The 23,030-nt window shown below is 49.8% G+C and overlaps 1 protein-coding gene across 1 annotated transcript in view; it reads right to left on the bottom strand.

The window, feature by feature from the left end:
* LOC146829304 (transmembrane 9 superfamily member 2-like) overlaps positions 1–23,030 on the bottom strand; it is a 669,393-nt gene that overhangs the window by 193,373 nt on the left and 452,990 nt on the right. Inside the window, exon 12 of the mRNA XM_085607971.1 lies at positions 18,032–18,089. Coding sequence (XP_085464097.1) covers positions 18,032–18,089 — 58 coding nt within the window. The remainder of the gene's footprint in view (positions 1–18,031; positions 18,090–23,030) is intronic.

The raw sequence follows: 23,030 nt of genomic DNA, 5'->3' as shown, positions 1-23,030 counted from the left end.
CAGATGTCCTGCAAAGGGACTCCCCGTCCCAAGGCAGTAGTAGCCGCCGTGGCCCGAGTAGAATGGGCGCGCAGCCCAACAGGAGGGTCCTTTTTAGCCAAGGAATGGCAGATTTTTATACACAAAACGACCCACCGAGAGATGGTTCGTTTGTGCACAGCTTTCCCCTTCTTAGCGCCCACGTACCCAACAAAAAGCTGGTCGTCCACCCGGAACTGTTTTGTGCGGTCCAGATAAAAGGAGAGCGCACGTTTTGGGTCCAGACGGTGGAGCCTCTCTTCCTCTTTGGAAGGATGCGGAGGCGGAAAGAAGGTGGGCAAGGTGACAGACTGCCCAAGGTGAAATGGAGTCACCACTTTAGGAAGAAAGGAGGGACGAGGCCGAAGGACAACCTTGTCCGGATGAACAGACAGAAAAGGAGGCTTTGAAGATAAAGCCTGGAGCTCACTCACCCGTCTAGCCGAGGTGATGGCTACCAGAAAAGCAGCCTTTAGAGTTAGAAGACGAAGAGGGCAATTGTGAAGAGGCTCAAAGGGAGCGCACATCAGGAATGTCAAAACCAGATTCAAGTCCCACTGAGGCATTACAAAAGGGACAGGAGGGAACGTGTGTGTAATGCCTTTGAGAAAGCGTGTAACCACAGGGGACTTGAAAAGAGAAGGCTGATCAGGAAGCCGCAAGAAGGCGGAGATGGCAGCAAGATAAGCTTTCAGGGTGCCCAGGGCAGAGCCCTGCCGGGCCAGAGAAAGAAGGAAGAGGAGAACCTCAGAAAGAGGGGCGGAAAGGGGATCCACAGCCTTTGCTGTGCACCATGCCACAAATTTGTTCCACCGGCAGGCGTATACCGACTTTGTGGAGGGACGCCTGGCTGCCAGAATGATATCACAGACTTCAGGAGGCAAGTCAAATGGCATCAACTGCCGCCGCTCAATCTCCACGCATGGAGGTGGAGGCTGGACAGGTTCGGGTGGAGGACCGTCCCCTGCTGCTGCGACAGAAGATCCTCCCGAAGGGGCAGACGTATCGGGGGATCGGTCAACAGACTGAGTAGCTCGGGATACCAGTATCTTCGTGCCCAATCCGGAGCCACCAAGATGACTTGGGCCCGGTCGCGCCTGATCTTCTTCAGCACTCTGGGCAGAAGTGGTATAGGCGGAAAGGCGTACAACAGACCGCAACTCCACTCGTGACGAAAAGCGTCGCCGAGCGAGTGCCGCCTTGGAAATTCCAACGCGCAGAACTGCTGACATTGCGCGTTCTCTTCGGTGGCGAATAGATCTAACCAAGGCTCTCCCCACTGCTGAAAGAGGCCTTGCACCACTTCGGAGTTCAGACGCCATTCGTGATCCATCATGCACCGGCGGCTGAGTTCGTCTGCTCTGGCGTTCAGAGAGCCCGCCAGATGTTGAACCACCAGGGTGACGCCCTGGTGTTCCAGCCATGTCCAGAGGCGCAGAGCCTCCTGACAAAGGGTCCACGACCCCACCCCGCCCTGTTTGTTGCAGTACCACATGGCGGTGGTGTTGTCCGTGAACACCTGCACGACACTTCCCCTGACAGAGGGAAGGAAGGCTTTCAGTGCAAGCCGGATCGCTCTCAACTCCAACAGGTTGATGTGGAGACGAGACTCCGCCGGAGACCAGAGGCCTCTGATCTCCGCCTCTCCCATATGGCCACCCCATCCCAGGAGGGACGCATCCGTCACTACGACATGCTCCGGTTGGGGAAGGGAGAGGCTCTTGCCCTTGACCCACTCGCGGTCCGTGAGCCACCACTGCAACTGCTGTGCAGTACCCTCCGAGATCAAGACATGGTCGGACAGGTTGCCGTGATGCTGGGCCCACTGAAACTTCAGGTCCCACTGCAGAGCCCGCATGCGCCGCCTGGCGTGATGCACTAGTAGGATGCAGGAGGCCATCAGCCCCAGAAGCCGCAACACTAGCCTGACCGAAACCCGGGATAGGGGCCGAAAGATGGGAATCAGGGCCTGTATATCCCGGACCCGCTGTTCCGGTGGATGGACCCGGAACTGCGCCGAATCGAGAACCGCTCCGATGAAAAGGAGCTTCTGAGAGGGACTCAAGTGTGACTTCGGCACATTGATGGAAAACCCCAGCAAATGCAGGAGATCCGCCGTAGTCTGGAGGTGGGAGACGACTGCTTGGGGCGAGCCCGCCTTCAACAACCAGTCGTCGAGATAGGGGAAGACTGGGACCCCTGATCTGCGCAGATGAGCTGCGACCACCGCCATCACTTTCGTGAACACCCGAGGGGCACTGGTGAGGCCGAAGGGGAGCACGGTAAACTGAAAGTGCTCTTGGCCCACCGTGAACCGCAGGTAACGCCGGTGGGCCGGCAGGACGGGGTTGTGGAAATATGCGTCCTGCAAGTCCAACGCTATCATCCAGTCTCCAGGGTCTAGGGCAGCTAAAACCTGAGCCAACGTTAGCATCTTGAACCTTTCCTTTCGGAGGAAGGCATTGACGTTCCGGAGGTCCAAGATAGGGCGCAGGCCCCCCTTGCCCTTCTTGGGAACCAGAAAGTAGTGGGAATAACAACCACGACCTACTTCTGGACTCGGAACGCGCTCGACGGCCCCCTTGGCCAAGAGAGCCGAAACTTCCTCGCGGAGAAGATCCAAATGATCCCCCGAGATACGGTGGTGCTGCGGTGGCATGGCTGGAGGGGTCGTCTCGAAGGGGAGGGAGTAGCCCCTTCGGACGATTTGCAGCACCCACCTGTCCGATGTTATGGACCGCCAGTGGAGCAGGTGATGGCGAACTCTGCCGCCCACTGGCGTGGTATGGGCCTGAAAGCTCGGACTAGGAAGGCTTTGAGGCGGATGCTGCCGGGGTGGATGTGGGCTGACCACGTCGGCCTCCATTTCCGCCACGGCGGAAGCCACGTCCGCGACCGCGCGCAGGTTGGTTCTGCAGCTGGTGGCTTTGCGGACGTGAGGAGGCGCCCCTTCCTTGGCCACGAAAGGGGCGAAAAGCGGAGGTGTGCGCCCGCGGAGCCGAGAGGCCCAAGGACTTGGCCGTAGCCCGGGAGTCCTTAAAGCGGTTCAGCGCACTGTCCGCCTTCTCACCAAACAGGCGAGTGCCATCAAAGGGCATGTCCATGAGGGTGTTCTGGACATCCCCGGAAAATGACGTGGACCGCATCCAGGTGTGGCGGCGGAGCGCCACCGTGGTGGAAATCGCCCGACCTAGCGAGTCCGTGGTGTCAAGCCCACATCGTATGGCGTGCCGTGCTGCATCCCTCCCATCGGCCAAAGCCTGGGTAAGACGCGTCCGGACCTCCTCCGGACACAGGGGCAGCACGTCCTCCACCGTATCCCACAGGGAATGGGAATAACGGTCCAAGAGACAGGCGGTATTTAAGGACCGCAGGCCCAAACTAAGGGACGAGAACAGTTTCTTGCCAAACTGCTCGAGTCTCTTGGAATCCCGGTCCGGCGGAGCGGTCGGGAAGGAGGATTGGGAAGTAGAGGCCTGGATAACCAGACTCTCGGGGGTGGGGTGTTGGGACAGGAAACTGGGGTCGCCCGGAGCAGGGCGGTGGCGCCTGGCAACGTTCCTATCCACAGGAGGAACTGTGGAGGGCTTGGACCAGGTGCCCTGCAGAACGTCAGTGAGGGCCTCGTTGAACGGCAGCAGAGGCTCAGTGGAGCTTGCTGAGGTTTGAAGCACCTCAGTGAGGATGTTGGTCCTCACAGCCACGGCAGGCAACTCGAGCCCAAGGGCCTCAGCCGCCTTGCGCAGCACCACAGAAAATGCTGCACCCTCCTCCGAAGCCACGGTCGGAGGAGAAGTGAATCCAGCGTCTGGCGAGGTGTCCAGCCCGCTGGCCTCCCCCAGTTCATCTGCCCAGTCCTGAGAAAGCCGTGACTGAACAGCCAGAGGGTCCTCGAACCCCTCCCAGTCGCCCCCTTCTTCCGATTCCTGATAAACAGGAGGAATGATCGGAACCGGACTGTAGAGATGGTAGGTCTCAAGCGGCGTCGGATGCGGCGTCGGCGAACGCCGTGCCGGCGTCGGGTCCGGATGAGGGCTAAACCGGGGCGTCGGCGTCACAAGCGTCGGCGTCGGTGGGGCCGGTGACGGCGTCGGTGGTTCAGGCGTCGGCGCCGGTGGAGGAGTGACAAGGTCAACCGGCGTCGACTGGGGCCCAGGCAAGGGCCCCGCGGGGACCTGCGGCGTCGAGACCGGAGTCGGCGCCGGGGCCGGAGCCGCCGGCACGCGAGGTCGCCCAGTCGAGTCCGCGGGGCCCGAAGGCGCGCCAGCGGGCGTCGACGGCGGGGCCAGGCTCCTCATGGCCGAGAGGAAGGCACTGATCTCCGCCGGCGCCGCGTCAGCCCCAGGGACCGGAAGGTATGGGGGCGGACGCGGCGCCTGCGGCTCCGCCGGAGCCGCGGGGTTGGAACCACTTGGACCCTCGGCCGAGTCGCGCGACCGGCGAGGGGAGTCCGAAGAGCGATGTCGCCGCTTGGACTTCTTAGAGTGTTTGGACTTACCCGACGACTTGGAGCCCGACGATCGATGGTGGCGTCGGCTAGGGCTCCGCGAGCGATCCTTGGACCTCCTCCTGGACCGGGATCGCGCACGACGCGGAGCCGAGTGGCGAAGCTCGAGAAGCTTGCGGGACCGCTCCCGCCTAGCCTTCGAAGTCAGGGCCTGACAGTCGTTGCACGACTCCGCGTCGTGGTCGAGGCCTAAGCAGTAGAGGCACCGGCGGTGGTGATCGGTCACCGACATCAGTCGATGACAATCTTCGCAAGCCTTGAACCCAGGCATCCTACCGGCACCAGATGTCGACAGACAAGGATCAAAAATGATCAAAAAGATTTAGTCAAAAAAGACTAAAAGGGGTAGCTCTCCCGGATCTGCGCTTACTGGCGCGGAAAAAAGAAGAACTGACGTCAGCGCGCGAGGGCGGCGTCTAAGTACTCCGACGACGTCATCCCGGCGCACGACGCCGACGACGGACGCGGAGCCGCAGACGACGCCTAGCGACGCGCAAGGGGTATTGCTGACGAAAAATCTTCCGGATCCAGTCTGACGCCTGGGGATATTCTAAGGTGAGGAATCTAACTAACGTGTTTCTTTCAGATTTGCTGTTCAAACGATTTGAGTGATCTGGACGCAAAGGCTACTGTTTGTTCTTGGCTGTTAACTCTTTGTGTGAGCACTGCGCCTAAGCCAGAGAGGCTCGCGTCAACTGTTATTATTGACACGCAATTGTCTCTAAATACGTGTAAAGTTTGCGCGGAAGTAATCTTTTTTTACGTCATTGAAAACCTTATCTAGTTCCGGTGACCAATTAAAGCTAGAGCCCTTCCTTAAGAGTAACCTCAAAGGTTCAACCATCTGGGCATATGCAGGTACAAATCTGGCATAATACTCGGCCAGTCCCAAAAATGATCGCAAAGAGTCTTTATCAGATGGGTGTTTAGCATCTGTAATAGCTCTGATTACCGAAAATTTGGGTCGGATTCCATTCTTTGAAACCGTATGGCCCAAATATTCCAGTTCCTGCACCGCTAATTTACATTTATCCGAACGGACAGTCATGTTTCTAGATGCGAGAATTGATAAAACTCGTTTCAAAATAATGTTATGTTCTTCAAATGATTTTGCAAAAATCAAAATATCGTCCAGGTACGCTTGTACCCCGTTGATTCCATTAAATAGCGTATCCATCAGTTTCTGAAAAACGCTTCCAGCTGACGCCAAGCCAAAAGGAAGACGTAAAAATTTAAAGGCACCAAACGGTGTAATGAAAGTAGTTAATTCTTGGGACTCTTTAGTTAAAGGAACCTGGTGGTAAACCGATCTTAGATCAATCAGGGAAAACCATTCTGCACCACCAAGGTTTGCAAGTAGTTCGTGAATTTTAGGCAATGGATGGCAGTCAATTATAATATTTTTATTAAGTGCGCGCAACTCCGCACAGAGCCTAACCTCGCCATTTTTTTTTCGTGCGATCACAATGGGTGCGACCCATTGAGAGGAATCTGTTGATTCAATAATACCATGGTCGCATAAAGACTTTAACGATTCTTTCAATTCCTTTCTCACGCTTAATGGCACGGAGCGTACTTTCTGAAAAACCGGCTTAGCTCCAGGTATCAACCTAATACGGTGTTCAAAACCTTTCACTGACCCCACTGAACTGCTAAGAACTGATTTAAACTCAGCGATGATCTCATTCATAAGGCTAGATATAACATTGATGTCGTCACAATCAATGTTACACACTGGTAGATCACCTACTTTAATCGGTTCATCATCCCCTGGCACCAAATACAAACCCATACGAGCAAGATCCTTCCACCCAATAATATTTTTCCCTTTCTCAGCAACATATATCTTAGTCATGGTTTGCCTACCTAGACACTGTGCCATACCTGGAAAATAACCCAGCATATTGATATCTTTTTCCCCAAATGCTTTTGGGTTAACATCAGATACCCACAAATCATTTTTCCTGTTCCATAACTCGTAAAAAGTTGAATCCCTTAATATTGTAATCGGGGAACCAGAATCAGCCATTACCTGTAAGGAAACTTTATCAATTATGGCAGAGCATAAGGGACCCTTTATCTGATTCGCATGGTCATCGCAATCTAACGTTACCACAATGTTGTTCAAAGAATTGGTACAATTGTCAACGTCAGGATCAACATAACTCACATTGAATGGTTTTCTAACATTCCTACACACCCCTTGAATATGACCAATTTTCTTACATACAACGCATCTTTTGTTAATGGCTGGGCAATTAGGAGCATTGCCAATGTGGTTTTTCGACCCACACCTATAACAAAACATTGGTTGTTTCCTTTGAAAGTTTTTTTGTGGTCTGCTCCTAACACTCACTGCGCATAATGTGTTGTCCTTATCTGTCTCTGGGGTTGAAACCATGTTGACACCGCTCTTGACACCATCTATTACTTTGCTGGAAATAGTCGAACGTTCAATACTTAGAGCCAGATCAATTACTTCAGTCAGTGTTGGATTCTTGCACCCTAGAATTCTTTGTTTAATTTTCCTTGAAGCGCAGTTGAAAACGAATTGGTCTCTGATATAATTGTCTGACAACGGCCCAAAGTCACATGTAATAGACAATACTCTGAGTGCAGATATGTATTCCTCTACTTTTTCCTCTTCTTTTTGTTTCCTACTGTAAAAATTATGTCGCTCTAGCATTATATTCGGTTCGTCTGAAAATTGTTTTTTTAACCTGGCTATTGCTTCTAAGTACACGTTCCATTGTCCATCCCCTGCATGAGATGCTGGTGGTGGAATAGGTACATTACTGTCAAAAATTCTTTGTGCGGCTTGACCCAAACACCCAAAGAGAATAGCAAATTTTCAGGAGAATAACCGACCGCATCAATGGCTACCAAATGATTTTGAAACAGTCTAAACCATTCGGACCAAATAATCTCAGGGGAACCTGGTTTGCTGAGAAATGGAGGTGGGTGAGTAATTTGGGTAATTTGTTGAACATTAGACATGTTGAGAAAAAAAAATGAAAATGTAAATACTTTATCAATGAATTATGTAAGTCGAATATGATGTATAAATATCACGTTCTATGTTAATGAATAACAATTACTGCAGTATTTCAACCGCCATCGAGAAAAATGCTAAAACAATAACTTGTAATTATTAACACGATAACATGTTAAATAAAACAAAGCGTGACTAAACTCATTTTACGGAGAGATCACATATTAGGGGAATTTAAATGATCCAATTTAACCTAAGTGTGGACATCACTGGAAAACAAACAAGGCGTTGGTAGAAGACTTGAATTAACTAGTTTAAATATGAGTTAGCGTGCGCATCGCTGAATAACAACAGATGAGCATGAAATTGAGGTCAGTGTACTCTTTAAGCGTGCGCGTCGCTGAAAGGTAAATCGATGCGCTGGTTAATCTTTATCTTTGGGCGTGTCTTGTCCAGAACTAAATAGCTGTTGGTCAAATATAAATATATTTTAAACTGAAGCCAAACTCAAATGGACTCTTTCAAGCGTGCGCGTCGCTGATAATCAGATCGACGCGCTGGCTAACTTCAGGGAAATTGACACGTTCGATTCTGCGCAGTGTCTCAAACCTCAGGGAAAGACTGCAACAATGTATCAACGTACGGGAACAAGCGCCGTATGTAAAATTTCCAAACAGCCAATAGCGAGGTGTCTCACTGTACGCTTGTATAAGGCGTACGGGCCAATGGGACTCCGTGTCAGTCAAATTAAACACGTACCTCTTCCGGGACAAACCCTGATGTACGTGCGATCCGGCTTGTACTTTGCCTGAACGTCGTCGTAGGAAGAATCTTCAGCGTGAAAAATCAGCCGAAAATAAACTTCGTCTTGAAAAGCGTGGGTATGGGTGGAGTCTCTCCCGGTCGTCGCCAAATGAAGTGGTGAGTAATCCAGACGAGTCACGATAACTTGTGAAGAGAAGTTTATTTGATTGCAATCCACCCAAGACACGGAGTATCCCTTTCAATGTAGATCCTAACCGCAACTGACTCGTATCATCCGAGTCTCACAGAACTCCTATTCAAACATATACAAAAGAACTAAACACAGTCGGGTGCGCGAGGACTGAATCATGTGAACGATGCATCGCGCGCTAGCTGCCCGATGCATAACCCTTCACACCATGTCGGTACCGAGCGCAAGCTCCAGTAACCACTACAGTGACCGTGAGTTTTAATCATTTAATAAATCGGAGGTATCGCGCGCAGTCTCCGCCACCGCGTCTGCGTGGTCTTACTTTCAGTTCACCCTTAGGGCGGGGCGGGTGTCTGGTGATCATGCGCAGTGGAGCTCGCGCAATAAAAAGTGCACGTGACTGGTGAGGCGAGGTCGAGGCGGCATCCAGAGAGACAAAACTACTGAGACAGAGTGAGGCACCCCATAATTTAATTATTTCTCGGCACACTTAGAGGGCTGTAAAAGGCCGGTTGTTGAGCGTCTCAACGGATTGCTGTTCCCTGAGGGACCGGCTGTTGTACCCCCTTTGTCTCCTGCCAGATAACGAAAGAGTGCCCCCTTCCATGGGGGAAGGGGAAGGATGGGCAATACCCTCAGAAAACTTCTGTAAGTATGGGGTGAGCATCCCTTACAGAAAACACGAGTGGTTACTTGCAGAGGCACAGGAGGTGACTCGCGCTTTAGGTTAAGGTCTCGCACTTTGGGTGGGTGGAGTTCTAAGGATTGGCACATCAGTCTCAGAGGGTATGACTCTCACACACACACACCTCGGAGCACAGATTCACTCTGCGCTTGTCACACGTGGTGCAAGTCTCGCACCTTGGAGCCATGTTTTGCTCACTGGTGTGAGCCTCAGTAGCGAATGCCACTAAGTGGGTGCCGCATCTTGGAACACAATCTACTCTTTAAGAGCTCTCAAATCTCCCTGGTTCTGGTGTGAGTAGCTCTCCGCGGAAAGGCTCGTAGCCGCACTCTTTGTCACTATCGGGGGCGAACTCCATTTTGGCACTCCCAGCACTTTACCCCTCTCCGACCCTTTCTAGTTTTCCCCATCCCCAAAATGACTTCCCCATATATTTTCCTACTGGTACTTTCCCTTTCTGCATTACATTGTCTCACTTTTCTTCGTCAGTTTCCTATTGTTTTATTGATTGTATCCATGAAAGGCCCTGGGCCGAAAGTGTGAAATAACATTTCTTGGCTTGAGTCCTCCAGTCCAGATAAATTTTCCATTGTAGTCCTGTTTATCGGATTGTTAAATCAGGACACCAGAATGCATATAAAACTGGGTGATCTACGCGCACACAGACCTAGCAAACGTAAGAGTGCTGCTTTTTGGGTGTGAGTTTCGCAGCTTAGCACTGTTTCACAATTTTTGAGTTTCACGGGATGGCACAAGACGTCACTTACTAAGCGCGAATCTCGTTCCTTGGAACACACTGTCCCTCTTCGGTTGTGAGTTTTACTGCATGTCACACCATCACAGTGACTGGATCTGAATCAGTTACCGTGAAGTAGGTCTCATTGGGTGTGATTTACATGTTTAGGATCAGTGTCTCACTTAATGGGTGCAATAGATATCAAACAAGTTGAGCAAGGATAGTCTCACTCAACGGGTGCAAGTCACACACCTTGAGGACGGTCTCATTCAATAGTTGTGAGTCTCAGGCCCTCTGGAGGACGGACTAGCTTATAAGGTCATAACCAATGCTGCCTGTTTGGGAATTCACGTCTATGGGGTGACGTCTTACCCTTAGGGCACATGTTGCACGCTTTGGTGCACTATCAGTCTCACAGCTTGGCGCATGGCATCCCTCTCGCTGAATGAGTTCCACTTATTGGCGCTAAGTCTCTTAATGGGCATTATTCTAGCCCCCCCTGTCTGCCGCCCGCAGGTGAGTCTAGTGTCTATCCACTCGTTTGCAATCATCATGGCACTGTCTTCTGGGCAGGCGTCGCGACCGGGTCAGCATCAAAAGCAAAATGTATAGGCCCTGGCTTGGTTCTGCGCAGCACAGTCAATTTGTGAGCATGGCGGAAAGACGTGATGGCTTGAGTTGCGCATCGTCGCAGGCCGTGGTGCTGTCTGGCTGCACCCTGCAGGCAATAAATCAAAAATTCTAATCATAATGATTGTCACCGTCAGGGACAGTGACAATCACAATAACTAAAATGTTTGATTTGGTGCAAGCAGGCGCAGCATTGTGTCCGTCCTGTGCCATTGTAAGGTTTAGTGACATGAGAGTGGTCGTGGGGGTTCATAGCTAATATTCTGAGAACTGTGAATGTAATCATTTTGTGGAAAAAATATTCTTGTAATTGCTAGTGGACTTGTAAACTAAATGTAGCTACAGTGCCTGGACGTGCAGTGTCACTTCTATTTGACTTTAAGTTGTTTGAACAATAATGCCCTCTGCAGAGGGCAGGTTTCCGCCTAATCTGCCGGCACAGGCAGATACTGTGCAGGTTACGCAAGGAGGCCCATTCCCAGAAAGCATAGGGTATACGGGTTGTAGTCAATGTGGTATTTTCACTTGGAAGTACCCCGTTCTGGGAGGCACGGGGGCTGGGGTCAAAGATTGTTTGTCCAACTAATGTTTTATGTGGCACAATCTATAAAACTATTGTAATGTTATTATTAGCATTATTAGTATTAATAATATTAAACACCAGGATCGATCTTGAAAAAAAGAGCCACTGTGTATTGGACCATTTCATTTGTGTGCCTTGGTGTCACTACACCGGATGCACCACTGATATATGCTCCTTAATGACCTCGTATACTGGCCTCACATCTGAAACGTTACTAAACCTAAATACAGCTCCCCAAAGAGATATGGGCTGCTTTCTAGCAGAATGGATTATATGAAAATATATCTCTGCATTAAGGGCCACATGTGATTGCTATGTGATTAGTTTCATCCAATTTTTTGGCGTCTACAAAAAAGGTATTCTTTCCCATTTCAAGCAAAACGCTTTTTATTAAGGCGGTCTCCAAAAAATTGGAAGCATTCTAGGTTTGAAACTTGCAAATTTTGATACCTCTTATTGAAAAAAGAAAAAAGAAAGAGCAGATTTCAAGACTAGAGTATCAGAGTTTTTCAGACTGCTTAACAGGGCTCTTTACTTTTCTTTACACCATTTCTTAACAAGGTGTACTTAACCCCCCCCAAACCCACCCTAGTACTGGTTAGGGTCGCTGCACGCCAGATAGGGGCTGGTCTGGAAAAATTTGACAGGGCTGCTTTCAGTTCCCAATCCAGCCCTGGGTGCACCCCTGGGGACGTGGGACTCCCTGCCGCGGACTCCTGGAGGACGACACCCCGTTGCCGCGCGGTCTGGCGACGGTTGAGTGGGCTGACTGACGGCCCCCCGGACCGGAGGAAAAGGTGAGCCGGCTGCCCTGGGGAATCCGCGCTGCACAAGGGGCCTGATCGGAGGCCGACACAGACGACGACAGAGGTCCTTAGGCCGGCCATAAGTGACTGACCGCTTTGGAGACCCAGGCGACTGCAGCTGTTGCGGCGGGATCACCGCGCCTGGGCTGGGGCTGAGCAACGTGCGAGCGACGCGACGCTCTGCTGACCGGGGCCCCGCTTGAAGGTTACCCCACCGCAGGAGTGACAGGGGACCTCTCATGCCACGTAGGTGGTCAGACCCAGCTTGTCCACTACTCTTCCTGTGGCTCATCACTGCATTCCCGACCATGGGCAAGGACAAAGACCCGAAGCCACCGCGCCTGGGGGAAAATGGACCGTTACACCAAGGTAACCACTCCCCCCCTGGAGGATCGACCGACTAGTCGTACCGACACGGATACTCTTCTCCAGGCGATCCAATCCTCCAGGACAGAGGGGAAAATAGGAGAAGTGGGGATGGAGGTAACGCTCTTGAGGCAGGACCTATGCAACCTAGCCGCCAATCACAGAATCTGAGACCCGGCTGTGTGAGACCGAGAATTTGCTTCAGGATCTCCGCAAGGGGATGGCAGACCTCCAATTGCGCGTCGATGATGCAGAAAACAGGGCGAGGCGCAACAACTTGTGCCTTGTGGGGTTTAGAGAAGGCATTGAAGGAACAAGTACATCGGACTTCCTTTACTCATGGCTCCAGCGCACCCTCCCGGCGGATAAATTCTCCACGTGTTTCGTCATAGAGAGGGCTCACAGGGCGTTGACGGCGAGGCCCCCCCCCCCTCCCTGGGTGCACAGGGGAACATTAGACATGAAAACAAACGCATAATGATCTTCCCTGACTACTGCAGGGAGGTCCAAAAACAAAGGCGCACCTATGATTCCATGAAGCTGAAACTCAGGGAGCATAAAATCCAATACATGCTTCTATTCCCCGCGACATTGAAGGTACTATTCATGGGAAAGACCCACTTCCAAACACCAGAGGAAGCGTGGTAATGGATCGAAGAACGTCCTGTCTTGAAACAGATGGAAGCTTTGCCGCGTCAGTCATCGGCGGGGAAACTCCTTGGATTTCAGAGGACGCTGAGATCCCAGGGTAATCGAAGAGAACGTCTGCAGGATCCAACACCGTATGTTACGAAAGGGATTGGATGGGTTCGGCGGAGAAGTGGATGATCACTAGACTCCAACTTGCTGGCGGGTTCGTGCAACGCACGCATCCTTGGCTGTCGTGAAACCTGCACTGAGACGGACACTAGGGAGAGCTCTTCCGGAGAAGACGACGGCGATGATCCGTCACAACATCCTTTGGTTGCTGATATCGTAGCAAGGGAGCAAGACGCAGCACCGGAAACACTTGCCTCACAGTGAGAAGCCCCTGATTCGAACTCCTGAACAAGAGCTTTGGAGACTTGCCGTGGGATGAGATTAAAACGGCCGAGTTTGGTTTTGGGCGCCTACCCCCACTACACCACCTATTCGACCTGCAAAGCGACTAAAGGGTTGCATTCCAACACAGGTGAAAGGCCAGAAGTGGCCTAAGACTTGGACATTTGCCTTTCTTTCTCCCTCTTCTTTTGCTACTCTTTCTTCCCTGTCCTGTCTTCCTCTCCGCTACCCTGGACTCTTCCTCTTTTTCAGTCTTCGGCTTCGTCCTTTTTCTTCCTTATTGTTTGTTCTCTTTCTTGGGGTCATTTGTGGGGCTGCAAGAGTTTGAACTTGTAACATAAGTTTTGGACTGGGGTGGGCAACAGACCTCTACCACCCTTCTGCACAACCTTGGAAGTATCATTCTGGTTGAGGATGTGGAAATGGGGGGGGGGGGAGGTAGGGTGGAGGGGGCCGGAAGGGGGTTTCAATCATTTGAGTTTTTGTTATTGTTATTTATGTTTTTGTTGAGGTTCAGTCACAGAGTCCGCAGAGCATACACAACCAATCACACCCCTATTTCAGGGTGTTATATTACTGCATACGCATACATACATACGCCACCACCACTGCACTATAGCCTTCCATGACGAGTTCGGGGATTAGTCCTTCACGGCCCTAACCTGGAATGTTAATGGCCTTGAAAACAAAATAAAAAGAAGGTTGATGATGTCTTTCATAAAACGCACTCAACCGGATGTGGTACTGTCGCAGGAAACACATCTCAAAGGCACTAAATGTGGGTCCATAGCACAAGGGGCATACACCGTCTTGGCGCATGCGGGGTACACCTCTGGCTCTAGAGGAGTCGCCATTCTGATTAAGAAGTCACCTCCCTTCAGTGTGAAGCATACGTGGATAGATCCCCAAGGCACCTTTGTGGGAGTGACAGGGTCATGGGGCAGGAGGAATGTTACCCATTCTCTCGGTTTATGCCCCGCTGAAACTGCAAATCAGGACGCTAAACAAAGTGACAGACATATTATTGGAGACACTGGGCTCGACACACATTATCGGGGGTGACTTGAACGACGTGATGCATATCCCCATAGACCGCTCGGGAGAACATGTCCTATCGTCCCCTGTTACACAACTGGCACGTCTTGCTGATCCACTGGGTCTGGTGGATGTATGGTGACACCTGTATCCGGGGGAACGACAATACTCATACTATTCTGGTGCCCATAGGGTCTACTCGAGATTGGACTATGTGTTCCTCCCGAGTGGTGCAATACAAGACATACACGAAGCAGAATACATGGCCAGGGGCTTGTCCGACCATTTACCACTGTATGTACGAGTGGGAGTACGAGTGGGAGAGAGGGCCCGGACGGGGCATGGGGCTGGAGATTGTCTGCATGGGACCTACAGAATGATGAGGTGCTCAATGGCATCCGAGCTGATACAAAAGCCTTCTTTGCTGAAAAGTTGGGTTCGGTGCAGTCCGGAGTAGTGATCTGGGAAACGTATAAAACGGTCCTAAGAGATAGGGCTCAAAATCGGGTAGCATGGGAAAGGAGGATGGACCAGGAAGAACCAACTACACTTGAGGCCCAGATTCTTACCCTAGAAAGATGGAACATCAGGCAAAGAGAACCCCAGGTCGTGCAACAGCTAACAGACGTACATCACTATAGGGCTCTAGCCACTAAGGCGCAGGCCCAGGCGACCTTGCATAGGCTGTATGATGTGGGGGACAAGTCGGGTAAGCTCCTGGCATGGCTTAGCCGTAGAGAAGTAGAGACCCGATGGGTGACAAGTATTATAGATCACCAAGGATAACACATACACAAGATAAGCAGATAGTACAGACTTTCGCGTCCTATTATCAAAACTTCTATGATGCCCGGATCCTGAGTAAGGGCTCGGCCATTACAGAATATTTGGTGGAGATTCATAGCCCACTACTAGAGGAGGCTGATAGGGAGAGGCTAGACTAAGATATCACTGTGGACGAAATTAAACTGGTCATAACCCAATTACGTCCCAGGAAGACCCCAGGTCCCAACAGCCTACCTGCAGAACTCTATAAGAGGTGCACGGATCTCTTTAGTCCCCACCTTCTGAATCTCTTTCAGGATGCGTCTCAGGAGAGAATCCTGCCCCTGGACCTACGCATAGCCACGATCATCCCCATCATTAAAAACAGGGGAAGCCCCCTAATTAATGTGCATCACATCGCCCAATATCCCTTCTCAATATCAAGGTGAAAATATTGACTACTATCTTTGCCACGAGACTTGCCAAGTAATCACTACTTTAGTACATCAGGATCAGTTGGGTTTTTTGCCCGGCTGGGCGACTAGACTGAATTTACGCAGGACCCATAACTGGTTAATGGAGGTTAACGACCACGACACCCCACATCTGATCCTGTCATTGGACGCGGCAACCTTGATTAAATTTGGTATAGGTCCCAATTTCCAGAACTGGGTGGGACTCTTGCATAAAGATCCCCGGGCGAGTCTTAGGGTCAATGGTCAGACCTCCGGAAACTTACCTATCAGAAGAGGCACCCGTCAGGGCTGCCCTCTCTCCCCGTTGCTCTTTGCTCTCACGATCAAGACACTGGCTTGTGCGATTAGAAAGTGCCCTGAGATCCGGGGGTTCCGTATTAAACCAGCAGACACCTGGGAAGAAAAGATCTCTCTATATGCGGACGATATCCTGCTCTATATTACGCATCCGGAAATCACGATTCCCACCTTGTTTTCTACCATGGACGCCTATGGGATTAACTCGTGGTACACTATTAACTGGCACAAGTCAGTAATATATAGGCCGGGTGCCCTGTCCTCATGGCCTACCCTCCCTGGGGCCCTTAAGATAGCCCATAGTGGGTTCACATACTTGGGAATTTACCTCACTACCGATAAGAACCTTTGTTATCAGAGAAACATTAAACGTGTACCTACAAATTTTGCAGAAGATGCGCAGCGATGGAAATCCCTTCGTCTCACTATCCTAGGCCGGGCCGCCATGTTTAAAAATGATTACCTTGCCCCGCTTCCTGTATGCGCTACAGAACACATATTACCCCCTTTCGCGACTAACCTTCCGAGCTATTGAGGCAGAATTACGCTCCCTCCTACGGCTTGGGAAACAGCCGAGGATTGCATTGGGTACGTTAAAACACAATCAGTATAATGGGGGGGGGGGGGGGGGATCTCGATGACGGACATCGAGGCCTACTACTGGGCGGAACAGCTAACACCAGTGACTGATTGGATACATGCCCCTGGGGACCACCCCACCTACAGACTAGGGAGGGAAACCATGGCGGGATGTACCTGCATGCATGATCTCTAAGGGGGACGGGATAAGGGGCGACTTCTCCCGGCTACCCAAGCCACGATAGAGGCGTGGGAAAGAGCAATGAAGGCAATGGGGTGGGATCATAAACTTACTAAGCAGACGCCCCTTTGGCACTGTACTTGGCTAAAAGAAATCCAAAAATTGAGGGGCTTCAAGGGCTGGGACGCCATAGGTATCTCTACCATAGGTGACAACATTGCCAAGGGTAAACTCCAAAGCTTCCATTCACTACGGACAGACTTTGCATTGCATACCTCTCAGTTCTTCAAGCACGCTCAACATAGACGTGCCTGGCAGGCAGAGACCTTAACCTCCTCCTCACGGCCAGACTATGCACCGTTGGAGGGGCGCCTGTTACAAGAGCACATGCTTACCAAGGCGGTATCGCTCACTTACCGGACCTTGAATAACAATGCACCAGACAGGTTGGGCAAGTTGAGGGAGACCTGGGAAGGAAATTTAGGCATACTCGAAAACATAGATTGGGAAGCAGCCCTGATGCACCATAGGGAGATGGGAATTAAATCCCACCTTCGCCTCAGCCAATATAAAATATTTCACAGAGCCAGACTTCACCAAATGGTCTGAGCCAGTGACCCTAGTTGTCAGAGATGTGGCTATGAGAAGAGAGACTTATCATACCATCTGGAACTGCACTAAAATACAGGCCTACTGGGAGAAGGTATTGTGGGAATTGAGCAAGGTTTTAGAGATGACTATACCCTTGGACCCTAATTTATATTGCTGGGCATACCAGGAGATGTAGATCTGGGTCGACCACAGCTAATTTTTACTATGTTAGCCCTGGTAGTGGTGAAAAGGGACGTAGCGAGAACTTGGGGGGCTGCAACTGCTCCCCTACTTCGAGAATGGAAGGCAGGGATGGATATGTACATGGCAGCAGAAAGGGTTAACTATAAGGAGAGGGGGGTGCCCGAAGAAATTCCACAAGGTGTGGGGCAAATGGAGGGCCTATTATGGCCTAGAGGATGGGATGGGAAATGTCTAGATGACCCTGGAGCGATCCTTCCCTTAACCTTAAAGATAAGTATTGTTTCCCTAGCATTCAAGAGGAGGAACCCTGAGATACCATAATGGGGATGTGTGAACAGACTGAAATTGATTGCTCAACAAGCCCAAGGTGGCTGTGAGGCGGTATTGTATGATGTATGGCCTACAAATGCATATCACTGCAGGACTGTAACCGATTTTGTTGTGGTTTCTTTTTTTTCTTTTGTTTGGCAAAATATAAATAAAAACATTAAAAATAAATAAATAAAGTCAAAAGATACTTTATGTCTGCAATGGCAACATTTAAACAGTATAATATCTAAATGAAGATAAGGAGAAATACTAACCCAGGACATAATAATGCCGTAAGCAATACATTTGTCTTCCATTTTTCACCTCCAAATGCTATGGAAAAAGAAAGATGCATTTTAAAATCAGTTTTTATTGCAACAATCTATACAAATACTCTCCCAAAACTACTGTCTCTTTAAAAAATATTAAAAACTGCTTTCATCAAACATGCAAGTGACCCAGAGCAACTTTGGGAACATCATCTTCCTAAAACGTCTCTGAAAGGTTTCTGTGCAGCTGGATATTTGCCAGTTCGTAGATTTCCTACGAGTAATCTTTACATCGAGCCCTACTCTTCCCAGCCACCATTCTTACTTTAGAGGGTGTACATCCGCCTCCGAAAACCATGCAAGTTTACAGTCCTTATAACTTAAAATAACTCTGTAACCCTGACACTGGGGCGGGCTATAAATGCAGCAGTTGTAGCTTTATGTGCCATCATCGTCTACAGACGCATCATCTGGTAAGAACTATATTAAGCGAAAGGCTCCTGCAAAGGGAAGAACAGAATCAAAGCTGTTTCAATCCCAAAACTGTAACCAGATGTCACAGACACAACTGTATTTATGTAGTATGATTTGTAGAATGCTGCTAATGCTCACAAAGAGCTTCTAGGCGCTGATACCTAAAACAGCAAACTCATAGGAAGGAATTTAGAAAATGGAATAGAAAGATAGGAGAGAGCAGAGAGTGCAATTACTAAAGATTGAGTTCTAATTAAAAGCAAAGGCCCAAGCTTTCAGATTTTACATGAATGGAGAGCGTTTGCCTGTGGCTAAGTGGAACAGAACAAGTTTAATTTTGCTCCATAAATCTAAAACACGAGGTTAGTGAATCTACAGAATCTAGAGAAACATTATGGAGCACCACTGATGAAAGATTAGAAGATCATAAGAAAGCAAATGGCCTTGGAGGAGGGAGCGACTTGGATCTGTAGGACAGCTGGCATCCACCAAAATACATCTGGTTGTCTATCTACGAGGCAGTCCAGATGGGTCACTGGTAAAAGACGTCACGTCCTACAGACAGATGAGGGCGAAGGTTTAAGGTGTGCAATGGTTCATTGTTTGTTCTTCATGTTTCTATTATTGTTATGCTGTCTATTAAAATCTACATTATCAATAGGTTGCTGCTGAATAACTGCACCGAGACTGAATAACGCTCAGATATTCTGTCTCACTGTGCGAGTAATGTGGACACTGTACTCTTACTATATGCCAAAAAATAATAAATATTTAGAAAAAAAGTCCTATTACCAGATGGTCCACTCCATCAACACCACGAGGCGCATGAAAGCTGCTTATCTTGTGAAGAAGCACATTAAAACGTGACTCACAGACCAGAAAATCAGCCCAGTGTACAGGCTATAAAATACAGTTAGAGTGCAAACCAGCTTCCCTACAGATAGAAAATATATAGAAAAATAGAAGGGTGCAGCGTTGCATTGACTGAAGCAAATGGATAAAATGAGGACCGAAGACAGACTCTCAGTGAATAAAATGCCCAAGATAAGTCAATGAAACTGGAGAACTTTTTTTATTTATTTTGGTAATATTAGATCCGATTAGCGCTCAATTTCCTCTACATATTGTTTCTTTTGCAATATCCTAGCCCCCAGCTTGCACCCCAGACAGTGTCACGGTGCCTAAGCCAGCGAGTTCCTGTGCTGTCTCCAGGAAGTGCAAAAGCAGAACAGGAACACCACCATAGTATAGAAATAGCACTGCCAGCAAAGCCTCAATATAACTGTGAACTCTGAAATAAAGAAAGACTAAAACCAGGAATTTTTGGCCGGCACGTTGACCTAGGCTTGTCAATGAGGGTCCTCATTCTCCGCTATGGATAGCTCATTGCTCTTGAGATATTTTCTAATGGTTTTTGCCTGACCGCGTAAGCCTAGCATTCAGATATGGGCATGATTCCAGGCCTAGAGTCTGTGACTTTCAAGCATCTTTTAAGAGGCCGAGCAGTGGAGATCTGGCTGAGGCCACATCGGAGAGATCTGCGGGCCCCTAGATTCCCGTCCTTCTCGTTAACGGATGTATCCAAATAATGTGGCCAGGGGCGTACCTTCCTTGGTCAGCAAGACTGAAGGGGTGTGAGCTTCAGATTTTCCCACCGATCACGCTGGCATATAATGTTCTAATACATTACAGGACAAGCAAGGTACATTAAGTGGTAGGTGAGGTTTTTTTAATTAAACAAGGCGCTATGCCATGTACCTTGGTTAGCGTGCACCCCGGGTAAAACACTGGCACAGTCGGTGTCCCAAGCTAATTACAGAAATGCAAGCTCAAATAAATGGCGCTCAGCCACACGCTGAGAGCACCTTCACCGAGACCGTCGAGCGCACTCTGAGCTCCAAATGAGGCGGTGCAGTGATGGTGAATTTTCAGCAATGCACGGAGTGACAGGAAATGTCGGCGCTGGGATGTTACACCAAGAACGTGGTTACGCTGTAAGGCACTCTGGTAAAATGAGAGGGACACTCGACTGCAATGCTTTGGATTCAGTATTACGAGCTACCACTGGTTTCGTCATCGTGAGCTTATAAATAAAGTTTGCGGCACACTGTCAGCATTAGGACAACCGCATAGCTGGCCTTTAATAGGAAGGCTGCTGTGCCGAACGGTGCGGATCGAACACACAATTCTGAGCTTCGGCCAGTCATGCCTCGTGACAGCACTACTTCGCCTACCGCAAAAACATGGAAGGCCTTTCTTTCGGTTTATTTTACAAGTTATTTGCCGGCCCTGCAGGCCTGCGGCAGGATTGGAAGGCTACTTCTGTGGGTGGCACAATCAGTGCTACAGCCCACTAGTAGCATTTAACTTGGGTATATACTATACTAATTTTCAAGGGATTTGCATGTAAATTAAATAGGTCAATCAGGTATACACCAATTACACACATGTTTAGGGAAGAAGCACATGCACTTTAGCACAGATTAGCAGTGGTAAACTGTTCAGAGTCCTAAGGCTAACAGAAAGAGTTCAGCAAAAAGAGAAGGAGGAAGGCAAAAAGTTTGTGGTGACTCTTCAGAAAGGGACATTCTCCAACACGCACCTAGCCTGGGCTGGTATTCCCCACTAGTTCCCAATATTTGGTGGGGTTGAAGTATGCCATGACAGTGTTTTGCAGCAGGGCTTCCATGATGGCTTGGAAAGGTTAATGTTCCTCATGTCCCCACGTCCTCGGGACGGTGGCCCTCGTGAGGCATCTCGGGGTACCTGCTAGGGTTGCTAGGTTAAGGGTGAATCTCTCTCAGTATGTGGTGAGACCTAGAAAACTGCAAACCTCTGCCAGGGAGACGGAGGTTTGGACATCTTTGATGTCAGCTCCCTTCTCTGGGTCAACATGAATCCCCGTTCCAGAGAACATGCAGCCATAAAAGTCAATTTCTTGCCTTAAGAATCAGCACTTCTGTAGGTTGTCAGGCCAGTGTTGCTGATCTGGAGAGCAGTGGAGAGTCGAAGCCAGTGGTCCTCGATGGTGGGGTGTGTATAAGGAGGTAAACGCTGACGTTGAGGACTACCTTCCAGGCCAGATAAGGCCTCCTGTTGGTGTTTTGGTATACCTCAGTCGCTGAAGAATGCCAAAATTAAGCCTGCGGTGAAGGCGGAGTTCCACATGGGTCGAGAAGGTGGTTATGTAGCAGCAGTCTTCCTGGAGCTCAAGCTGGCGATAGCATGCATTGAGGTCCAACTCAGAGAACCATATGGATCTGTTGAAATACGCAATCAGGTCGTCAATGGACGGCATAATGTGCCGCTCTCTCTTGACAGCCCTGTTGGGTAGCTTCATGTCTGCACAGATGCAGATCCCGAAGGCTGCTTTGGCTTGCTTCTACCTTGGGTGAGACGCACAGGGCTGAACTAGCAACCTTCTCAATCACTTCAGCCTACTCTAGCAGCTCACGCTCAACTTAGGGGTGCAGGTGGAATGCGATATATAATAATAATAATCCACATTTGTAAAGCGCGAACAATCACCCGTAAGGGTCTCTAGGCGCTGGTGGCCGTCGGGAAGATTAAGCAACCTATGCCCAGAGTCACATGGTGCTGAGCTAATCTGCCGCCGGCGCCAGGGATAGAACCGTGATCCCCAGATTCCAGAGTCAGTCGCCCTGGCGCCAACCCTGTGGTGCAGGGCTATGGGTTTCACTTACATATCGATGCAGAGTGACACTAGGAGCCTGTTTAGACGGCCTTTGAAAAGGTTAGAGAAATCAGGCAGGATCTTCCCAAGACCCCCATCATCTAAAACAGAGGCAAAGGTGATAAGCTGGAGTTCTCAGCCATACCACAGCTGATTAGTATCTCTTAACTGTCTGAGGCGACAAAGAACTTTGTGTCGTGGGTCTTCCGTTATCTGAAACAGCACTGTGGAACACCCTATCGATCTGGAGAGGGAAAGTACACCCCGTACGAAAAGATTTTCACAGTTGGTGTAGTATAGTGTGTCGTGGGGGCAATGCTAGGTATTGCGCCCTGCTTGTGACATTCACTGACATGCCAGAGTCAATGAGGGCAGTTACTTGTGTGTCACAGACTGTAACCCGGCACACTGGTCGAGCTCATTGGCAGTTGTCATTGTAGCCCAGGACATACGATAAGAGGAATAGGTCTGTCGACTTCACCAAACGCGCTATTGTGTGGGTTCGGTGGTGTCCTATCTGGGTCCTCGGTGGTGGTTGTTGTGTGTGATGACGTACAGAACTTGTCATTGTGTGGGACACCATGCTCTCGCAGTCCTGGCACCCTGCATCCACTGCTGCAGACTTTGGCAAAGTAGTTGAGCCGTTGAAAGGCAGAGCAGGTTTTGACCCTAGCTGGGCATTCTGACAGGGAGTGAATGAAGAATCCACAGTACCTACACAGATACCTATTTTGGGAGACCAATGAGCTTGTTTTAAGGCCTGGCATCGTAGAGACGGAGCTAAGAAGGCTGCTTCCATTTTAATCGACTTATAATCGGCTTCTTGCTTCACTGACA

The sequence above is a fragment of the Triturus cristatus genome, chromosome 5_2, assembly GCF_964204655.1.
Source record: "Triturus cristatus chromosome 5_2, aTriCri1.1, whole genome shotgun sequence".
Classification (NCBI taxonomy): Eukaryota; Metazoa; Chordata; class Amphibia; order Caudata; family Salamandridae; genus Triturus; species Triturus cristatus.
This window is presented reverse-complemented; position numbering and strand designations above follow the sequence as displayed.